The sequence below is a fragment of the Chinchilla lanigera genome, unplaced genomic scaffold, assembly GCF_000276665.1.
Source record: "Chinchilla lanigera isolate Chin_1 unplaced genomic scaffold, ChiLan1.0 scaffold00071, whole genome shotgun sequence".
Classification (NCBI taxonomy): Eukaryota; Metazoa; Chordata; class Mammalia; order Rodentia; family Chinchillidae; genus Chinchilla; species Chinchilla lanigera.
Window position 1 is genome coordinate 7,419,746 of NW_004955472.1, and position 21,947 is coordinate 7,441,692.

The following is a 21,947-nucleotide window of genomic DNA, read 5'->3' on the forward strand; positions in this document are numbered from 1 at the left end:
ATTTAAGCAAACATGTTAAAAGCATCTGTCTTTCTTGTATGGGCTGCATGAGATGTATTAAACCCCACAAAATAAATCCCACCTGTTCCTTATCACCCACCCTTTTTATTCCTCCTCACCACTTAGTGACCTCTTCCAAGTGATGCTGTTTCTTCAGTCTGGGAGATGGCAAATCCTGATGAATCTTTGCCAAAAGCAACCTGTGCATTTGATCCATGGCTGCTGCTGCTGCTGCTGCTGCTGCTGCTGCTGCTGCTGCTGCTGCAGGAGCATGTGAAGCTGCATGTGACATTTTCAGTTTTGGATATTATTTCTACTTTAAATGCTACAGTGTTTGCACTGTTAACTTAATGAATAGGCAGATGGAACAGTGAGACTGAAACTTGAATGGCTGTTGAAAAGCTAGGAGCTGATGGAGTTATGGGACAGACTCACATATGGCTGGCTGTATCTGTTCCTTCTGACGTCATCTATATGCAAAAACAACATGGGCATTTTGGTCTTTAAAAGTTATTTTTTACTTCTGGTGCTGGGGGATTTAACCCTGGGCTCCTCAATGAGTGATGTCTCAAGACTTTTTTATCATATTATTTTGAGGGTCTCACTAAGTTGCCCACACTGGGCTCCAGCTTGCAGTCCTCCTGCCTCAGCCTCTCAGCATGATGGAACTATAGATACACAACATGAACATTTTGAAACTCTGAAATCATGCATGTCTTTTAAGGTTAAAATGAGGTAGCAAAATTTCTTACAAATGACCTAACAAGATGCCAGAATATGGCAGCTCCAAGTTGAGGAGGTGCATTAGTTGGAGCAAAAATAGCGCAGGCGGTTCTCAGGTAGGAATTGTGCAATTTTGGGGTTGTCTTATGAGAAAGGTAGTGGCTGGTGAGTGTGGCAGTAAAACAGTGACAAGAACAGGTGGAACGGTGTCGTTCGCTACCTCTTGTAAGAGAAGCTGGGAAAGTCAGATGGTGTTCATTTTATTTACAAACACACCACGCACACACACCTCTCCCAGATCAAAATTTAAATCTACTATTACTCAAAATGTGGGGTGCAGGAGCAAAGTTCCACAGGCTCTTCCAGGTGTAAAATGAAAAACGTCCTGGGAGGATAAGAAATCCGACTTGTCTTTCTTTGATTCTGAAGGGCTAGAATTTCAGATAGCACAGAGGGAAGGAGCAGTTGCCTGAAAGGAAAATGAACAGATATGTCTTGTTCTTTCAGGAGGCAGGCTTGTCCCTGCAGAGCATTCCCCCAAACCAGTAACACTTGCACTCCACGAGTTGGCAGTAAGCTCACGGGCCGAGGTGGAGTCCCGGACAGCTAAAGGCACGCGGTCCTGTTTGGTGTCACTTGTGTGGTTTTCCTGTGGATGGGAAGGTTCTTCACTTACTCAGGAAACATTCAGCGACCTCAGCTCTGTGCTTGCGGCTCTTCCAGCAAGGACTACGACACTGCTCGTCCTTTCTGAGGGACATTTGGGGGCTTTTCTCTTCTGGCCTTCCTAGGGTGACCGGTTCTGCCAGCTGGCCGTGCCAGGAGGAGTCCTGCCAGCTGGCCGTGCCGGGAGGGGCCTCCACCCCATCCCGCTGCCGCTGGATCAGCCTCAGTCCCTCCCCTCGGGCCCTCACCCGTCGGCTGCCCCATTCAGGTTTCTTAGCCGTGGTCGTGGCTGGAGAAGATGGATTTCTCTGCAGTGAGTGGGAGAGTTGTTCAGTTTTTCCTTATCCCTGGCAAGGACTCTGATTTTTTCAGCTAATGAGGCAGAAGACATCAATGGGAAAAGGAAAATAAGAACTTTCCTCGCCAGTGTTGCTTAGTTACCTCATCAACATTCCCTTGCAGCTCAGCCAGATCCTCTCTGCATACTTTATGGAGTATTTGTTTTACTGCTAAAATTGATCTATTAAGCAGAAAATATGGAGAACACATGGAGCGCCTGTCAGTTTTATGCTGTTTATTTGGATTTCCATCTTTCAAACGATCTCCCTCCTTATTGTCCTTTTCATCTCTAACCCGAGGAACTCGCAGAGGGAATCACACCAGCATCCACGCTGGTGAATTAAACTTTGTAGCATGAAAAGTAAAACCTCAAACCTCAAAACTAGACATCAGATTGTGAACTCTTCTTAGACAGGGCCAAGTCTAATTAACTCTGTGTCCTTGGTGGCTAGCCCTGTATCTGACAAATAAAAGGTCTTTAGTAAATGTTTATTGATTGAATGAGCAATTGACCTCAAATGTTTACCGAGCCCGGGTGTGGTGGCATACGCTTATAATCCCAGCACTCAGGAGGGTGAGGCAAGAGGATCGCAGCAAGTTCGAGGCTGGCCTGGACTACTGTCTCAAAGAAGAAAAAGTGTACTGAGAACCAGCATTGGAATGGATGCTACTCATAACTAGAATTTGCTTACAATTTCTACCCAGGGGACAGAATTTATGATTTGTTCTTTTCTTTCTGAACACTGGACAAGGAAGAATAACCACTGTGTCACTGTAGCGCTACCTTCTCTTCAACCCCAGAAAATCCTGTGTGTGCGGCTGCAGTCCAGCATCCGCTCTCCATCTGGCATTGTGAAGAGGTATTCACTGGGGACCTCCTAGTGCTGGGTGCTGTGCTATCCAAATAGTTCCTGATCAAAAGACTGGGTCAGTGCCACCATCTGTCAGGGCAGGCTTATTCAAAACAGGGACACTCTCCTCATTCTTTTTCCTGGACGCCTGCACGCTCAGCTGAAGACTGTTTATGAAGCAAACTGTCCACAAAACAAGTGGAAATTTATTCATTCATTCCGTTACTCGGCCAGCCAGGACTCCCAGCCAGAGCTTCGCTAAGCATGCACTTCTGAGACGTTGTTAAAGTTCAGATTTAGATCCACCAGGTCTGCAGGGAAGCCTACAAGTCTGCATTTCTAAACAGGCTTCCTTACTTAGATCAGGCCTTGAAGTGTCATCTGGGGACTGGTAGATTGGGCATCACCAGGAGCTTGTTAGGAATGCAGACTCTTAGCTGCCACCCCAAACCAAGCGAATCAACTCCTGCATTTTAAACAAGAGCGCCACGTTAACATGTGAGCACCACTCCACTGTGTAATTAGCTGACAAGATAAATTCTGGGCAGGCATCCCACTGGTCGGAGGGGTTAGGAAGGAGGGCCGGTAGATTTATTGTTGCTGTGTTCATTTCAAACTTCTTTCAAGTCTCTGTGCCAACACAGCGTCTGACGCTCGTCAAAGATGGATGCCTCTTTGTTCAGTCACTTAGTGGCATGCTATACCGGTTCTCACCCTCCTGACTGTCATTGTCTTTAAACACGGGGGCCCACCTGACCAAGCAGTCTCCTTCTCAAGAGAGCTCCATTGTAGGTTATGAAAGGAAAAAATTCACCAGAGGAGGCATCCTCTTGTCCAGCCGTGTCAGAATGATTAACAGTTTGTATCAAACGCTACAGAGCGTCTGTTTGCTCGCCTGTGAAATGGAGAGGATAATGCCACCTACACTGGTTTCCCCTCGAGCTTTGTGGTGAGGGGCTTGAGGCACAGAGGTGTAGGAGCTTTGAAAACATTAGAGGATATTTGCAGGATTTAAAAACAGCTTTATGGGGAAGACATCATGTGTGTTATAGTGGCAGGGAGATGTGGGTTCGAGGTTTAGTCTTTACCATCTGCTAACTGATTTTTGGCAAATTATTTCAACGAGTTGAACCTCAATTTCTTTTATATAAAATAAAATGGCCTTGACTTCTACTATACAAGGAGGGGCGAGGGCGAGAAATGCTGGGGTCTGTGCGTCACAGAGTTTAATAAGTGGTGACCAAGAGCAGCGGATTAAAGCACTGAGGCCTCCAAAGGTGCTTTCTCCCTTGGGAACCTGCTCAGCGGGGGCAACATGAAAGGGTGATTTTCACACGGGTTAAGGTTTTTGGTAAATGCTCATCCAGTGCAAGAGCCTGACACCTTGAAGTTTAGTATTTTAAACATCTCTGAAAACAAGTCCACAAATTTCAAACAAGACTCATATTTCTTTCAATGTCTGAGTACCAGTCACTCCAGGATTCTAGGGTTCACTGTGCTCCTTCGGCATCATTCACGTGTTGCCATCTGAGGTGCCAGGCATGCCTGGTTTTGAAAGCCTGGCACAGGTGAAGTGTCCATGCAAGTGGACACAGGGAAATGGCAGAATTAGTGGTACCAAGGGTCACATAAGGTGGTCAAGAAGACTGCTCTGAGGATCATGGAAATCGATCATTATCACAGTGACAGAACAACAAATCGCTTTGCTCAAGGCACGGGGAGGCAGCTGCCGGGCTGTTACTGCTTTAATGTTGGCAGTCACGCATCGGAGGTACAGAAGGAGTATTACCTGTCTTGAGAAAATGTGCTCACCATCCTTTCTCTGTCATCACAGTGTCTAGCTCACACCTTTACTTTGGAAATGCCATTTAAGGCTCTCGGTTTTCTTAAGACAACTTGGCCCTTAGGTATTTTTTTTAAAAAGGGACTGTCCATTCTTTCCCTAGGGTTTGCAGTTTTTGCGTGATATACTTGCAGGTGATAGTTCAGAGTACCTGGTGTACGATTTACACAGCCTCGGGCAGAAAGTCCTGTGACCTGCTTGTCTGCCTGACGGTCCTTGTGAGGCTGGGATGCATGCTCAGTGCCCCGAGAGTGGGAGGATACAGAACCGTCTCCCAGATAAGGCATTTCAGTGGAAAGCTGTTAGGGAGAGAGAGGGTGAAGAGGGAGGGGCTGAGCAGGCAGGGAAGGAAGCAGAGGCACTGGGCATGGTCCGCAGCACTGAACTAGGAGCAGGGTCTGATGGTAAGAACCGAGATATCGTAGGAATAGCTTTTTGCTTTAATGATTCAAGAGCAAATGCACCGCAAAGCCATGTTTGAGGATGGGATGGCAGAACTCTTGCCAGGTAGGAATGAAGCCGTTCGGTGGGACTGTGCTCCACATTCTTCCCAGCAGGTTCCACGGTGGGCTTTTCTGGATCTCACCTCACCTGTGGCGCACTTTGTTAGAGTCTGCCCTGTGAGTGTGTTGGTCATCTCTTCTCTGTGTCGTGACCACAGCCCGGCCTTCGCCTTAGCCACTGGCAGTCTTTGGGGATATAGGTGTAAAAGGTAAGAGGCATACAGCTCTGGATAAAGAGAACTTCATGAAAGGCAGTGGGGAAAACAGGTGGAAAGGCTCCATTTTTTAAAAATATGCAGGGCCTGGGGATATAGCTCAGCGACACAAGCGCCTGCCTGGCAAGCACAAGGTCCTGAGTTTGATTCCGGGTACCAAAAACAAAAAAAGGTACATAAGACCATGTGACATGAGCATTTACCAGGGATCTACAAAGTAGATTTCAGTCTGTTTTGTGCCCGCTGTTAGCTGTGGGGCCTCGTTAGGCAAGCCATTTTATCTCCTGGAGATCCAGGGAGAGATGCCTGGCATGCATCTATTATTAATTATTATTAATTAACTATTAATCTACTATTAAACTATAGACATCGCTAGATTTTTGTGAGGATCCAGTGAAATAATGGAGAACATCAAAGATTTTGAAGCTTTAGTCTCCAATATGGTAGCCACTAGCCATGTGTGATTATTTAAATTAATTAGAACAAAATAAAATGTAAAATCCAGTTCCTCAGTAACACCATTTACCTTCCACATGCTTAGCAGGAATGTATAGCTGGTGGCTACCATATTGCACAAATATATATAGAACTTTTGCATTATCACAGAAAGTTCCATTGGACAGCTCTGTTTCAAAGTGCCATCTAAAGTATAATGTTAAGGATACAATAATAGCACACGGTAGAGGTGATACAAGTTGTCATAGTTGGGCATTTTGGAGTAGACACGGAATGCAGTCCAGTTAGCGCAAATAAAATGAAGGGTGTGACTAATTCAGGGAAAGCAAGCGGATCGGAAAGGTAGGAAACACAGCTGAGCTTCAGCTCAGGAACTGGAACTGCTTCCTGGACGATTACTGGAAATAAAGACGCCAGTTTTCCCTTCTCGTTGTCTGTCTCACTCTGTCCTGTGTTCTTTCTGAGCCCGCTCGGTCTCTTCTCTCAGTTCTGTGTGTCAGGAGCTCCCAACGCTACTGCCTCCCTTTCCCCTCCCCCTGCTCCTCCCTTCCTTCCCTTTTCAGCTCTGCAGACCGACATTCTCTTTACACTACACAAGGTCCATACGACAGGGTTCAGCCAGTCCCAGTTTACATCACCTGTCGTGGATCATGGCCAACAAAACCTGCCCTGCTTCCAAATTCCCAGGAGAGATTTTCTTACTGCCTGGCTTGGGGTAATAGCCAGCCCTTCTCCCTGGGAAAACGGGTAGTGGCTCTGTGCTTACCGAGCAGAGGGAGTGGGGAGCACTAATAAGGAGTATATGTGGGCTGGGGGATCGAATTGAGTCACTGACCAATCTACTTACCCGTCCCACCTGGGAGCGGCCCTCTGAGTTTATGATCGTACAGAGGAGCCGGCAGAGATCGGACAAAGGCCATGAAGGAACAGTGTGATGCCCATTCTCCTTTAGACGCTCATGAGGCCCGCATCGCCAGTGCAGAGTCACAGGGCGAGGGCTGGACCTCCACATTCACACGCCTGGACGGGGGTGACACAGCCGGGAACACGGGGGAAATCAGGCCTCGGCCGTTATCGTTTCTTCAGTGTGAACTGGACACTCACAGATTCCCTTTTCTCTTCTGCCTTTAGGGAAGAACATGAAGTTCCCTTGGAAGTCACTCGGGAGGAAGGTGGAGGGGCGTATTTAAGAGAGAGTGAAAGCTGCAGGCCGCAAGACTGGGGCCTGAGGGCTGGCAGTGGAAAACCCTGTTGGGCTGTGATCTCTCGCTGAGAAGTTCCAAGTGCCTTTTTGCTTCCTGCAAAAGAAAGGAAGAGAAGGAGGAGACCATGTCCATAGCCCTGAAGCAGGTGTTCAACAAGGACAAGACCTTTCGGCCCAAGAGGAAATTCGAACCTGGCACACAGAGGTTTGAGCTGCACAAACGGGCTCAGGCATCCCTCAACTCGGGCGTGGACCTGAAGGCTGCCGTCCAGCTGCCCAGTGGGGAGGACCAGAATGACTGGGTGGCGGTGCACGTGGTGGACTTCTTCAATCGGATCAACCTCATCTACGGCACCATCTGTGAGTTCTGCACCGAGCGGACCTGCCCTGTGATGTCAGGGGGCCCCAAGTATGAGTATCGGTGGCAGGATGACCTCAAGTATAAGAAACCGACGGCGCTGCCGGCTCCCCAGTACATGAACCTTCTCATGGACTGGATTGAAGTCCAGATCAATAATGAGGAAATATTTCCGACATGTGTGGGTAAGTCCATGGCCAATGTCTCAGGTTGTTTTGCCATCCACACCCTCGCTCTCTGAAAGTTTGCAGAAGTGATCCTTCCAGAGCTGGCTATGACTGCTGGAAGCTCCCGTGTCAGTGGTTCCCTACAGCCCATCCGTCCTACTCGTGCAGTTTCTGTCTCCTCATGTAAAACTGAATTGAAATGAAAAGAATTAACTTGTGACCCCAGTGATACATGTATTACATGCTGGGGAACACTAGAGAAGGGTTAGGCTTAGTCTGTTGGCTTTCTTAGGACTAAACTCCAATCCCATCCAGTTATCCTGGTAAGATTTTTATTTTTTGGCTAACTGACTAATGATGTTGACTCATAACGTGGGATGTCTGGCAGCATTTCTCTTTCAGGATTAAGAAACTCAGTGTGAGAATATGTGGATTTGTTTGGGGGCAGATAAACAGGAGTTCACACCTGGGAGAAATAAAAATCCTAGCATTCTCCTTCCTCTGTTCATCATAGGTTGTCAGTCCCAGACTGTACTGTTAACTCTGACCCTTGCGTAGCTGCTAGACCTATTGGCACACTTGAAATGCAAATGTTTCTGTTTGCTCTCAGCTATAGGCTATAAAACTCCAGGAGAAGGACCAAACCTCCAGCCCTCACATTCCTGATGCTTCTGGCCATTGGATTTCCCATGCACTGATGGGCTGAAGTGGGAACTCACTGCTTTATGACTGCAGCTCCGTAGGAGCGAGTAGTCTCTTGCTTCTGTAGTCTCTAGTGCCTAGCGCAGTGCCTCGGACCCTGCAGAGGACTCAGGAAACATCTCTGGAATGATTGAATAAATAATGTGCATTAGAAAGCATTCTTAAATAGCTCTGAGATGGCTGGGGGGTGAAAAGGTACATTTGAAACACACTTGAAATCACCCCTGGCTGAGGGGTGTCATGTGGCATGGAACACTGAGAAGGGGACATAAGGAAGTACTTATGTTTATACCAGGAAAATAAAGTGTCTAAACTGATCGTTGCAGTATGGTCCATCTTGAAGTATTCAGCACACGAGTTTATCAGGATCCTGGTATTGCTGTGGCTGGTCCAGGTCTTCCTTTCTCCTGTGCTGGAGGACAGGAAAGAGGCGGGGGATGAAGGAGGACAGAGGAGGAAAAAGGCAGGTTCAAACACTCCCCTGCGCACAGCACCTTGGAAGGGCAGGAACTCCTCAGGCTCTTGTCCCTATGCACTTCCGTGGACTGTCAGACACGGCTTCTGGTGCTGAGTGGAATTTTTCTTTTCCAGCAGTTTTCCAAGAAACTGCCAGAGCGCTGAGTAGAGCGTGTGATAGTAATAAAGATAAACAAACGTGGGCGAGGAGGCCTCCTGTCTTGCTTTCCTGTGTCTGCTCCTGGGTGCCCTGAACTCTGGCCGCTCCTGCTCTCTGGCAGCTGTGATTACCACAGAGCTTTGCTAACCAAGAGTCTCAGCACAGGGTACATGTGTCAGCCCAGAGCGATGCAGCTGCTGGCAGCCTGCTTGGGAAGCGGCATCATAGCTGGTTTCAGACTTTGCTTGGAGGAAATCAGTGGATGCCTTCGTGGCCCCCAGGTAGTTGACTCCGCTTTCTAGACGCGTCCTGAAGGCATTCAGCATGGCGGGTGGGGAGGACAACACAGACAACTGAGTCCTCACTCTCAGCTCTGCCCCCTCTATGTTCCACATCACACTTGTAGTCTGTATTCTAAGAAACCGTAATGGGATTTTCCTCCCGATGGAGAAGTACATTTGGGAGTTGCTGAGTGAAACTAACTTTACCACAGGATTTGACATATGTCAATATGCACTATGAATTTCCAAGAAACAAATACATTAGTGCATAGTGTGTCCTGATTTGACGTGGAACCTTTTTGGTATTCTTCCAACTGAAACACCAGTAACATCTTTTGGGAAAAGTTATGCTATATAAATCAGAGCTGTCAGACTTCTGAATATATCAAAATCACTTGAGCTTTCTATTCAAAATGTAATTTCTTCAATCCTTTCCTTTAACTACAAAATTAAAATCTAAGGTATGATCTAAGGAACTGCACTTAAAAAAAAACAACTACGGTATAGTCACCGTGGAGGATACCTGGACAACTCTCCTTGAAAGAAGAGCAATTGTCTGCATTTTGATTACACCTGGCCCTATTTCCTTGTGTTGATATGTGCAGAGCTGGCTCAGTTTCGTCTTTATCCCCCAGTTGGCTTTAAGCAGTGCAAATCAGGCTAGCTGAGGGGTTGACATGTAGTCCCTGAAGCAAGGTGACAGGTCACTGTTGCCCCACCCCGTAGCTCCCCAGAAGCATGTGAGCCAGGAGGGAGAGCCGTGCTCCACGCTGCTGGCTGGGATTGAGCCTCGAGATAAGAGGCTAGGACTTCCCAGGTTATAAAAGAGTGCATATCAGAACTGAATCACCAACTCCAGAACATCAGCTACTGCCTTGAATCGTGTGATGCAGATTCCTCTTTCCGCATGTCCTTCCCTCTGCATATTGCAGAGATGATTTCAGCCCTCCTACCTAGCCCGGCTCATGGCACTCACAGCAGCAGTGAGTGCTGTACTTCCTGCCACCCTCATGGTCACTCATCCCCAAGCCACTCTCCTCTTCACCAATTAGTAAACCTTGGTTCAGCCTTGGGTAGAGACCTTGGTTTAGGGTAGCCATCGTACTAGCTGGATGTAGGACCTCCTTGGCTCCCCACAACTGCAGATATGCCCTAGCATCTTTACTCTCACCATGGGTTCCTCTGGAAGTGGTAGATTGGAATTAACTTATAGGAATTCAACTTTTCCATGGGATTATACATATAAACTTCCTGGACTGAGACAAGGCCCCGAGTAAGACTTTCTGTAGTCACTACGTTGCATAATTGAGCTCTAGAACTCATTCCGCCTCCCTAACCGAAATTTGTATCCTTTGACCAGTATCTCACATGCTGCCCGCCTAGCCCCCTGGTTACTCCCATTCTTCTCTGCTTTTATGAATTCAACTATTTTAGGTTCCACATACAAATGAGATCATATAAGGCTTGTTTTTTTGTGCCTGGCTTTTTTCATGTCACATAATGTTCTCCAGGTCTACCCATAAGTATCAGTATTTCCTCCCTTTTAGAGGCTGAATAGTACTCCACTGGGTATAGGCCACATTTTCTTTGTTCATTCATTCCTTGGATATACTGTATGTACCACTTTGTTATGTATATATCATATATTGAGTGATATATACATAACATTTTCTTTATCCATTCATATACCTGTTGGCTATTTGTCCTCTTTTGTGAAATGTCTATTCACAATCTTTGTCCACTTTTAATAGCACTGTTTCCTACTATTGTGTTGACTTCCTTATGAACCTTCAGTTTTAAAAAGCATCCACCACTCTGCTGTTTATTATGATCACCTGGAATGCTTTCTATTCCCCCAAAAAACTAGTTCTTACTGTGGTTTTATATGAGTTCTCTCCTTCTGTAATCACCCACTTCTTTGTCTAGTGAATTCTCATGCATCCTTTGGGGTCCAGTTGCGATACATGTCTTCTGTGAAGGCTTTCACCTGTTAGTATCTAGCTGGACATGGTGATGCATGCCTATAGTTCCAACTGCTAGGGAGGCACAGGTAGAAGGATCATTTGAACCTTGGACTTTGAGACAACCTGGACAACACAGCTAAACCCCTTTTCAAAACCAAACAAACCAAACCAAAACAGAAAAAGAAGATAAGCTCCGTAGAGTTGTAGAACACATCCTATTCATTTGAATATCACAGCACTCAATGCCGTCTTGGTACCTAACAAGTTGCTGGACAAATGAATGGATAACTGAGTGGATAGATGCGTGGATGGGAAGATAATTTTTATAGAGTCCTAACGTATGTATGGCAATGATTATCAAAGCAAAGCTTAACAAATATCTCTGAATCCTTTGTTACCTTTCCTGGATATTTCCTATACTTTCTTTCCACAGATTTTTGTTTCATTCTCTCTGTTTAACTTTTCCAGGGTGAAATATTAGGGCTCAGTAAAAACCTCCAGCATCCATCACCACAATGGGTGTCTTTCTCAGAACCCTGCTCATCTCTGTGATTTGCTTTCAGATGTTATATTTGCTGTCTTTTGGAAGAATGTATTTTTAGAAGCCACTCTCTGTTCCAATCCATTTCCTCCTCCTTCTCTTCCTCCCCCTGATTCCAGCCTACTTTTCTTCCTTTTGATCTTTGGGCTGTCATGAGTTATTACCGTGGAAATGATCAAGACGTCTGTCAGGATAAAGTGAAAGAAGAATTCTAGGCAAACCACTGGCCCTGGGAGGATGAGAAATGAGGAGTTCTGATGGGAATTTCAGCACTGACTCTTGAATGTATTTCTGTGTTCTTGCTGGGAATTGGGGTGGGGGGTTTACCTCCTCCCACTGTCGGCCAAGGAAATAGAAGCATAAAATACTGACAGATGTGAAGGCTTCACCCTTAGTTAGGTGTTAAAGGATATGAACAGCTGTTGATCGCTACCACAGAAACACTGAGGAAAGAAAAGCTTTTATCTGTTGCTAGATTCAGGTTTAACTAGGAGCCCCATGCTATTCCAGAAGTCAGACTGTCTCCCATGGGAGAATACCAAACAGATGCGGCTCCCCTGTAAACCACAGTTCTCTGCAGTCTCTCCAATCCCTCTGCCTCCCATTGTTAGAAACCCGGCAGATGTGTCTGATAAAGTCCTTAAAACAGAGTCATTCAGAAGCGAGGGCTACCTCCCTTCAGACCTTCCTTACCACCGTTAGAGATAACAGCCAAGACTGTGAAACAGAAAGTCACAGATTTGAAAAGAGAATTCTTTTGCCCATCTAATTGTTAATAAGTCCTGTGCTCTAGCCCCCAGCTTCCCTGTTTTTCTGGGAGATAGTAGGATTTAGTATTTTAGATCCAATACTTGGGGAAGAAAAGAGTAGAAAACTTAGAACTCCTCTGACTCATGTGTTTTTAAAATGTCTTTGAGAAGGAGGAATAAGAACATGTGAAATGCGACTACCTGAGTTCACCCACCTCTGCAGTTTTATAATAGATGGGAGTCAGGGCAGGAAAGATTGGGGAAAAGCGAATGCACATCTGTGGCGCCTGCTGAACACCAGGCACTCTACCTGCCACTGTGAATCTTTCTTAATTCTTCCAACAGCTTCATGAAATGAAAATGAAATTAATATTCCATTACACTAGGGAGGAAGCTGACATTTAATAAGCTTAAGGAGTTTTCTCTAAGTCAGACTGCTGATACATAATTTAGGAGTCTGTATTTGAGCTTGAGGGGGTCAAAAATCTATGCCCTTATTATACTCTGCTCCTCATAGCAGGTTGCATTATTTCGCAGATTTTCCTTCGCATGGCTGAAAGCTTTTCACCGAATGGTTTTAGGAGGATGCTTAGTATAGAGAAAATTTTTAAGTCTGTTCTTTTTTTTCTAGAATTTTTAAATAAATAATTCTTTCGGCTTTTCCTCCTTTTGAAAAAGACTCACCCGTGACAGGCCTGCAGAGTGTGTCTGGGGCCCCGGTCTGCGACTGCAGAGGATGGCTTAGGCTCAGGGGAAGCCTTTGAGGGCTCCCAGCAGCCTGCTGCTACCGCTGGAGCCTGCTTCACTCGCTCAGCCTTTCAGTGTTTCCTGTGTGCCTATTCAGGACGAGGTCCTATTTGTTGCTGAAAAGCAAAGCAGGTAAAGTCTCTGTCCTTGAGCAGCTTACACCATGTCCGAATGTCCAGTTGCTCTAAATCTCTCTCATCTCTTCCTAAAGTGAGCGTTGGTTGAGTACATTGTTAAAATAGTCACATCCCCTTGGCAGCCTTTCCCATGAGACTGTATCTACTTTCCTCATTTCTCCAAATACTGTACCAAAGAATGTGCGAATGTGCAAATGTCCATAAGGACAAGCCTTTCCGACATGGGGTACTGAGGAGGTGAGCTTAGTAGGCTTTACATTTTAGTTTTTTATTTTCTATTGTATATTTCCCTCATAGTTGTTTTTTTTTTTTATTTTGACATAAATCTATATAACACTGCCAAGACAGAATATGTATCAAGAAAATGTGTTTCCAGTATGGTAGAACTAGCATTGGACTTGTAGACAGATTTGCGTTTCCTCAACCAGCTTTCCCACTTAGAAGCTGCTTTTTGACATTATCTCTGCATTTCCATTTCTTTGTTTATGAACTACGGATTAGCTTTTTGACCTTCCAGGGCTCTTATAAGGATTAAATGAAGCAAGGTGAGGGAAAATTTCTACACCAGAGTCGGAAACTTAGAGGTACTGGAAATAAATGTGTGGTTTCTCTCTGTGCGTTCTTTTCTATGTAACTCTCAGCCAAAACTCAGGGAGACACTAGACAATTTCTGAACAATAGTTGCAGAATAATATAATCTATTTTGAAAGATTCAACAAGATTTAGAAACATCATCAGTCATTATTGCTGAATTCTTTGTGATGGGGTCACAGATATTTCGAGTTAACATCCCTCAAAGGATTTGGAAAATTCCAATGTTTCTTTAGAAACTGGACCATCTCCTGGCATGAGCAAAGACAACTATTAGGAAGGGCCTTCTCTCTTCGAGCCTACCGGTCATATCTAGCATGTGACTGTCTTAGCCCAATCACTGAAACCACGGTCACTTGGGTGAGAGCTCCTGGGGATGGGGAAAGTGTCCTCAGACTATTCACTGCCAGGTGGACAAACCCCTAAGCCCCTTCCCATAGCCTTGTGAACTGGCACACCTTTTCAAGGCTCTGGAGACATGATTTGCCTTTGAGATCTGGTAAACTGTTTGGGCCCCCAAGAATTTACTAGTTGGAATGGCATTATATGAAAGCCACCATTTTCTATGTACTACTTTAACACTTTATGTGCACCGTGTCATTTAACTTGTTAAACAGTTTCATAAAGCATGACTTCCGTTTCACAGATGAAAAAACGAAGACTCAGAAATATGAAGTGATATGCCGGGATCACACAGGCAGCACACAGTTGTACCCCTTTGCTATTCAGACCCAGGGCTTCTAGTCAAAGCCATGCTGTCAACTGTTCCAGCACCTCACGTCTGTGGTATTTTCTCCTTACAATCAACATCATCGAAGTTTGCCACTGCGTGTTGCGTTCTGTTCCTTTTTAAAACCTGCCATCTCTGTATTCTGATCCTACACAAGTTTGTTCAGTTGTCTGCTCATGGAAAACATGTAGAGACGGCTGAATCCCCCCCGCTTATACACACATACACACACACACACACCACTGGTCACTGGAGAATTGATGATCCTTGTGTCATCGTGGAGGGTCACAACTCCCCAGCCCAGCTTGTGAACTCAATACAGCAACAACTTGGCAGCTGAGTTAAAGAGAACAGTGTTAAATAACCACCCCTGCCCAGCACATCTCGAGGGAGACCTCTGTAAAGGGCCTCCCGTGTGCTGGGAAGCAGAGAGGAAGAGGAGTGGAGACAGAGCCCAGAGTGCCTGGGGACTGCCCTGCGAGCGAAGGCTTATTACCGCTGTCCTGACCTGCACTCAGTTCTCTGTTACCCACGCTATGTAATTTTAATGGGACTGTATCTCAGGGGACAGGTGGTTACATCTCAGTACCAGCTGCGAAGGGAAGTAGGATACATGATAGTGCAGGCCAGAGATGAAAACAAAGCCCATGGCTGAGCGGGGACGCGGCATCTGCTCCTTTTACTCTGTCGGTAGGCGGCCGGTAGTGGCCATAGCATCAGCAAAGGCCACACGGTGGAGGTCAGTGGTGATGGTGCTGGGCATCTCAGCGGCAAGTGTGACGGGACAGAGCGGCAGGGCCCTGAGCTCAGAGCACTTCTCCCTGTTCCCACCAACCCCTGCCTCCCCTCTAGAGCTGAAAGTAACACGTTCTTACATTTCCAAATGTACATAAACTGTTTCTGCCGTTGGTCTAACCCTGATCCTTTGCAAACTTCAAAAAGTATGTCAGAGGGGCTGGGGATTTAGCTCAGCGGCAAAAGCGCCTGCCTGGCATGCGTAAGGTCGTGAGTTCGGTTCCCGGTACCGGAGAAAAACCAAAAAAAAAAAAAAAGTGTGTCAGAATCCGAATACCCCAGAGGGTGGGGGAAGTCCCAGTTGCATTTGTCCATATGCCTTGCACATTTTCATCCTTTTCCTCTCTTCCTGAGGAGCCCTGTGAGCGCAGTCAGGCAGCTCTGTTCACCAGCACCGTAATCACCTGGGAAGTGCCCTGTGGGCCATCTACCCTGAGATACCCTCCTGGGTTGCTCAAGAGCTGGGCGTTCAGATTTTAGGACTGACCATTAGGGTTCTTTCATTGCGTTATACGAAGATGAGAGTTTGGCCTGAGTATATTTCCAGATCATACCCAGAACTTTGTTAGCTGTTAGCCCTTGAATCATTTTGACAGGAGGCCAAATTATTAGCCTACCTTAGACCTCCACACGTAGAGAATGATTCATGAGCTTTTCCCTCAAAATACCTTCCTAGGCGTAGGAAGGCGTTAGCTATAAAGGTCTGTGCACAAAGGAGCTTTCTGTTGTTTTAGCTTAGAAACCTCATGCTAATACAATTGGGATGTTTTCCCCCACCCTCTCTCTATTAGAATTCCGACACACTTTCTGAAGTTTACAACGGATCAGTGTTAGACCAACAGAACAAACAGTTTGCATTCGTTTGCAAATGTAAAAACTTGTTACTTTCAGCGTGGTACAGGCTGAAAATAAGTAACTGGATAAATGACGGAAAACGGACCTAGGTTGCAGTCTCTGAGTGGGCTGGTGAGGGAGCACATGTGTCTGGCGGCGTGGTGCTGACTGTTGAACTTGGTATCCGTGAGGGAAGAGGAGGAGCAAAGATGCGAGCCCAGCAGTCAGGACAGGTTTATTTAGAGCACACCTGAGAGTGACTGCTGGCGTGAGACCGAGACCGCATGTCTTCCAGACTTGGGGGCTCGTGGGGTTGCGGAGTTGGGAAGACGAGCTGGGCCCGGCCCGCTGTGGTTGTCCTTCCGGCGGCAGCCGGCAGCTTGTGCACTGAGGAGGAGGATGGCGGGAGGGAGGAGCAGGGTTGGCCTTCAAGAGAGCAGTGCGCATAGGAGCTGACCAACAGGCAGGCAGCTTGCGGCTTCAAGGCAATTGAAACTGTAGAAGCCTGAGAACGGAGGGGTGGGTTGTTTTTTCTTTAATACCTCGGTTTTGAAGCACCTTGGTCTCAGGGTGCTGGTCTGATTCCTTCCATATCAAATGCTATGTCTCTGCTCCCAGATGCAGTGGGAAGGACAGACATAGGGAAAGCTCTGCTGCTTTCTAGTTGTATCTGCTAGGGCAGGAGTTTCCGGCAGGATTCCCAGGTCAGGAGCATCAGGGAAATTACTAGAAATGCAATTTGAAGGTCTTGCCCCAGGTTTTCTGAATCAGAAATTTCTGGAGGTGGCCCCGGAATCTGTGTTTTAAAGTGCCCTGGGTTATTCTGATGCAAACTGGATGTAAGACCCACTTCTGTGGGGCAGGCTACTTCTCCCTGATCCAGACATATAAAATGACGGTACTAACACTTATCCCACAGGGCTGCTAAGTTAAAAAAAAAAAAAATCAGTTGAGGCATTGAGGATATGAGGGCAGATAAGCAAGTCTGCCTGACCTGTGGAGCTTGCTTACACTTCAGGCAGGAAGGCAGACCCCCTACTAGATGGTATAATAAATGGAATTAACTTGGAGAACTGGAACAAAGGTGTGAGAGAGCCAGAAAGTCAAACCGGGGTGGTGAAGCAACCCAATAAGAAGAGCTAGCAGTGGTAGAGTGTCGGACTAGCATGTGTGAAGCCCTGGATCAACCCCCAAGACCACAAAACTAAGAAGGGGGAGAACTGGAAGCCACTGTTGCCTTAGGGTTGGGTGAATTGAGAGAGAGGGTGCAAGCAGACTCTAGCCAGGGGCTGTTCTGGAGCCTGGAAAGGCCCCCTGATCCCTGGAGAGTGTACAGTGCTGCCCGGGTCCAAAGGGGGTGCTTTTCCTCCTGCGACGCTTCCACTGTCTTTGACTAGGGAACCTGAGAAACTATTTTGCAAAGGAAGGGGCCCAGAGCAGATGACTGGCAGATAAATGAAAAATAAATACATGATACCATTTTAGGTAGGGATAAACTTTATGTAGACAGAGTTGAGAAGCGAAGTTGAAATGCTATAAAATTTAAACGAGATAAACTTAGAACAGTGGTTCTCAGTTTGCGGGGTGGGGGTGAGACAATGTTTTGCTGTGTAGTTCAGGCTGGCCTTGAGCTCAGGCTGGCCTCAGACTTGTAGTGATCCTCCTGCCTCAGCCTCCCAAGTGCTGGGATCAGAGGGCTGAGCCATCATGTGCAGCTCTCCTTTCATACTCTTAAGCATTATTAAAAAGTCTAAATAGCTTTTGCTTGTGTGAGTTGTGTATCGCTAATTACCATATGAGAAATTAAAATTAGGAAAACATGGAAATGTTAACTTACCAATTCACTGGAAAGTAAACCCATTCTACATAACACTATAAATCACATTTTTCATGAAGAATAATTGCATTTCCTACAACAAAAGTTTTTCAAAGAAGAGTAGAATTGTTTTACTTTGTGCACGTCTATTTAATATCTGGTTTCATAATGAACACTTGGGTTCTTATATGTGCTTCTGTCTTTATTCTCCTGTGATAGGTTGTTTTGGTTCCAGCCAGGCCTCCACAGATCTATAGTTGTACAAATGAGAACTTGGGTGCCTCTGAAAGTACCCCAGATACCCATGTGATATGTAATACGTTGATGATGAGAAGAAACTTAAGGGCCTCGCTTACCCAGATAGAAGATTATACTGAAATTGAATACTTACTGCATAAAAATTGCAAAGGACCCCAGGATCCATACGAGGCTTTGAATCCCCTGCTGTAGATAAAGCAGTGGAGGGGGTCTGTCACTTGTGCCAGTGGGCACTTGGTAATGTTGGTTGAATGAATACCAGTGAAGATTGTATCAAGAATTTCACAGGGTACTTTGCGTTCAGTGATGACAGTGGTGCCGCCCAATTCTATAAACCCCTCAGAATGCACTGTTCTAGTACCCCACTGAAGAAGAGGACACGTCTTTTTGGTACTCAGCCAGCAGTACTGATGTGTTTTACCTTACTGTTCAAAATCATGAGATCTCCTGATCACATGCTTCTTGGAAACCACCAAAACAAGGACGCTATTTGGTCTCTGGAAAAAAATGAGCCCTCTGGCTGCTTTAGCGTTGTGCTCACACTAGCCAAATTAACAATTCAGACGGAACATTTAAGTGCTGGTACTTGATGTGCACACAGGAAATACTTTAAAATTTGAATCCAGTTGATTCAGATTGATATAATTATTGTGCCACATGTTAGAGTACTGTTATTCAGGGGCTGGGGATTTAGCTCAGCGGCAAAGTGCCTGCCTGGCAAGCGCAAGGTCGTGAGTTCGGTACCCGGTACCGGAGAAAAACCAAAAAAAATAGAGTACTGTTATTCACCTCGCAGATTTTATGCTCCAGGTGTTCAAGTTCAGGCTAGCTTTCTAAATGGGTCAGCGAGGTCATGAGTTTCTTCCCCCGATCAAGTGGAGTCTTACTGAGTGCCAAACATTAGCCAAGACCTAATTAACTTTGCAAAGTAGCTGTTATGCAAAAGAAATGGGATGAGTGATTTAGGAAATACAGTATGGAGATGATCTGTGACGTTGCTCTTTCTGTCAACAAAGGTGATTCAGCAGTAACTGACACCTGTGACAATGGACATGTGGTGGAGACGACGGTTAGTCTTGGACATGGCCACACTGCTTCCGCCTGAGTGTGTACATATAGCCTCCTCTCCGTGGACAGAAAGGTTTCTGAGTGGGACTGGTGAAACATCCCAAATGAAGTGTGTTTCTGTGGCTTGTGTCCGAGGCCGGTCTGACACTGCCTTGCTAAGCAGATTCCACCATGTCCACCTTGCATTCTGTGCAATTAACATCACGGCATCCGCCGTGCATGGCGTGGCTGCCACAGCTGAGGTGCTTCCCGTTGCTCACTCACTTCTCAGCCATCTTGTAAAGAAGGTTTTATCTATTTTACAGATAAGGGATCTGAGACTCAGCGAGGTTACAGAGGTTGAGCAGGTCGAACAGCTGGTGAGGCCTGTACCAGTTCTTCCTGACGCCTTTGGTGTTTCCCCTATACCAGGAGCGGCTGTGATATGAGCACTCGTGGCATATGTTTGGATGCCTTGGCGTAAAACAGAAACACAGATATATTCAAAGACTGCATGGGAAGAGAATGCAGGATGACGGATGAAAAATGGAAGGGTAATAGGAAAAAATAGAGCCCTTAACTTCTCAAGGACGCAAATACATAAGGCCTTGCAGAAGAATGGGTGAAAGAGGAGACTTCAGTGCATGGCTCTCCTATTCTTTATGATGCCTTGAATACCTGGTACTGACTCAAGGTCTGCTGAAACTAGGCAAGCGTATGCCTGCGCTATGAACCTCCTCTAGATAAGGTGAGCTGGGTGGTTCAGTAGTGTGTGTGTGTGTGTGTGTGTGCGCGCGCGCGCGCACATGCGTGCTAAAGGTTGTCTGGGGGTGTGGATGTGGATGTGTTTTAAAGACAAAAATCTATCTGGCTAGAAAGAAAAGGAGGGGAAAGATGAAAGAATGTGAGAGTATGCCAAGTAGCTACACATCAGTTCTTCAGTAGTTTCACAGCATACAAGTGAGAGAACCTGCCACTTTTAATGTTTGGGCGAGCGTGGATGGTGCGTCTGTCTGCCTGACCTTTTCCTTTCGCAGTCTGAGCTCAGAGCATAGTGCTACCCCTTAAAGCATTCTCAGTCCTCTTGGCCGTGTATGTAGTTACTGAGACTGTGGCCCGTGAAGCTGGCTGCTAAAACATAAACTGTGAGAGTTACAATGTCTTACTGGGGTTGGGGTTTAAAAAAGAGGAGAAAATCCAAGAGGCCGCTCGTCATGGCCTCCAGCAGTCCTTCTCCTTCATTTGGGGAGTACTAACATGGCTTCTCTGCTTCTGTAGCTCCTGGGTTTGGTTTTGTTTTCAATAGGAGTCAGCAGAGTCATTATCTCGTGCTTTAAAGCGTGGTTCCAGGCTAAAATGACTTCAGCTGAGTCAAATTTAAGACAGGTAGATGTGTCCCTAAGGCTGACTCTCACTTCCCTGTATACCTTGCTGCTCATAAATAATGAGTTTGACAAACGTAAGATGCACTACGGAATTTCACAAGGCAGGGCTCTCCTGACAATAGTTTTTGCACTTGTAGTGGTTGATAGAAATTTGTGGAAATTATTCTGTAAGGATTTTTTTTCCCATATGTCCACTAAGTAGATCCCATTCATTGTGTTGATCAGTGATCACTACATAGATAGATTGTGTATGAATAAGCAAGTTTGACAAAAGAGTTGTGACCCCCTTAATTATTTCTTGTCTACTAAAGATGAGAAAGTTGTCCCATTACTATCAGTGAGAATTTGAAGTTTACCGAAAAGAATAAAGGTCAACAAATAATAGCCTCAGATGAAGTCATTTGGGGTTTTTTCTCTTTAATTTTTAAAATTTTTATTTTTATTAATATATGTTTTCAGTACATAATGATTACATTTGCCATGGGGACGTGGTACACATTCATACAGGTTTTTTGATATCAGATCTATCTTCACTTTTTTCTTTTATTGTCTTTCACATTTTAAGAGATCTGAATGCCAAGAGGGGCACACTTCTTTAGACAGTTCCCCTCAGGGCAAATACTTATTATCTTTAAAATCATAAAGCAGATTATACTAATTTTGTGCTTAAAAATCGAAAAAATCTCAGTGTCTTCCCACTGCAGCCAGAATAGAATCCTAAGTCCTTGCCTTGGTGCTCCGGGCCCTTCTTGCTGAGGCCTCTGGCGATCTTTCAGCCTCTCCCAGCATTTCCCCTGCCTCCCGGATTCCAGTTACCCTAACTTGCCCTGCCATTTTCAGCACCCCGCCAATAGTTCTTCTGCCCCTGACTCACGGCCTTTTGCACATTCTATTTCTTGTGTCTAGAATGCCTAGTCTTGTGTTTTTGTGTAGTCTGCTTGTTGTTATTCAGGTCTTAGCTTATATTTCTCCTGGAAGAAGACTTCTTTAATCGTCTAATATACTGTGTCTTAGACCCCCTCTGTTTACCTCTATTAGGTGACCTGTTCTCCTTTGCTTTTTCTTTCTTTTGTTTTCTGTGCTGGGGATGGAACCCAAGGTCTTGTATAACTTAGCCACGTGCTCTACCATTGAGCTGCATCCCGAGCCCTTAATTTTCTGAATATATTTTTTAGCCTAAAATTCTTATACATTTACAGGTGTTCACTTCACTAACTGCAATAGAGAACCAGTATTTCATTACTGATAATCAAATAATAAAATGAAAATGACTATAATGAATCAAAATGTTAGCTCTTTCTGTGAACACGGCTGCCTGAAAGCAGTTATCTAACTTAGTATGTATTTTCTTACCACGTACCCAGCACAGTAGTAACTTCAGAGGCCAATCGGAAAGTAAGCAGATATTTACTGAATATTTTGCACCCGC

The 21,947-nt window shown here is 45.6% G+C and overlaps 1 protein-coding gene across 1 annotated transcript in view; it reads left to right on the forward strand.

The window, feature by feature from the left end:
• Mob3b (MOB kinase activator 3B) overlaps positions 1–21,947 on the forward strand; it is a 154,571-nt gene that overhangs the window by 38,498 nt on the left and 94,126 nt on the right. Inside the window, exon 2 of the mRNA XM_013523024.1 lies at positions 6,728–7,343. Coding sequence (XP_013378478.1) covers positions 6,926–7,343 — 418 coding nt within the window. The 5' untranslated portion in view covers positions 6,728–6,925. The remainder of the gene's footprint in view (positions 1–6,727; positions 7,344–21,947) is intronic.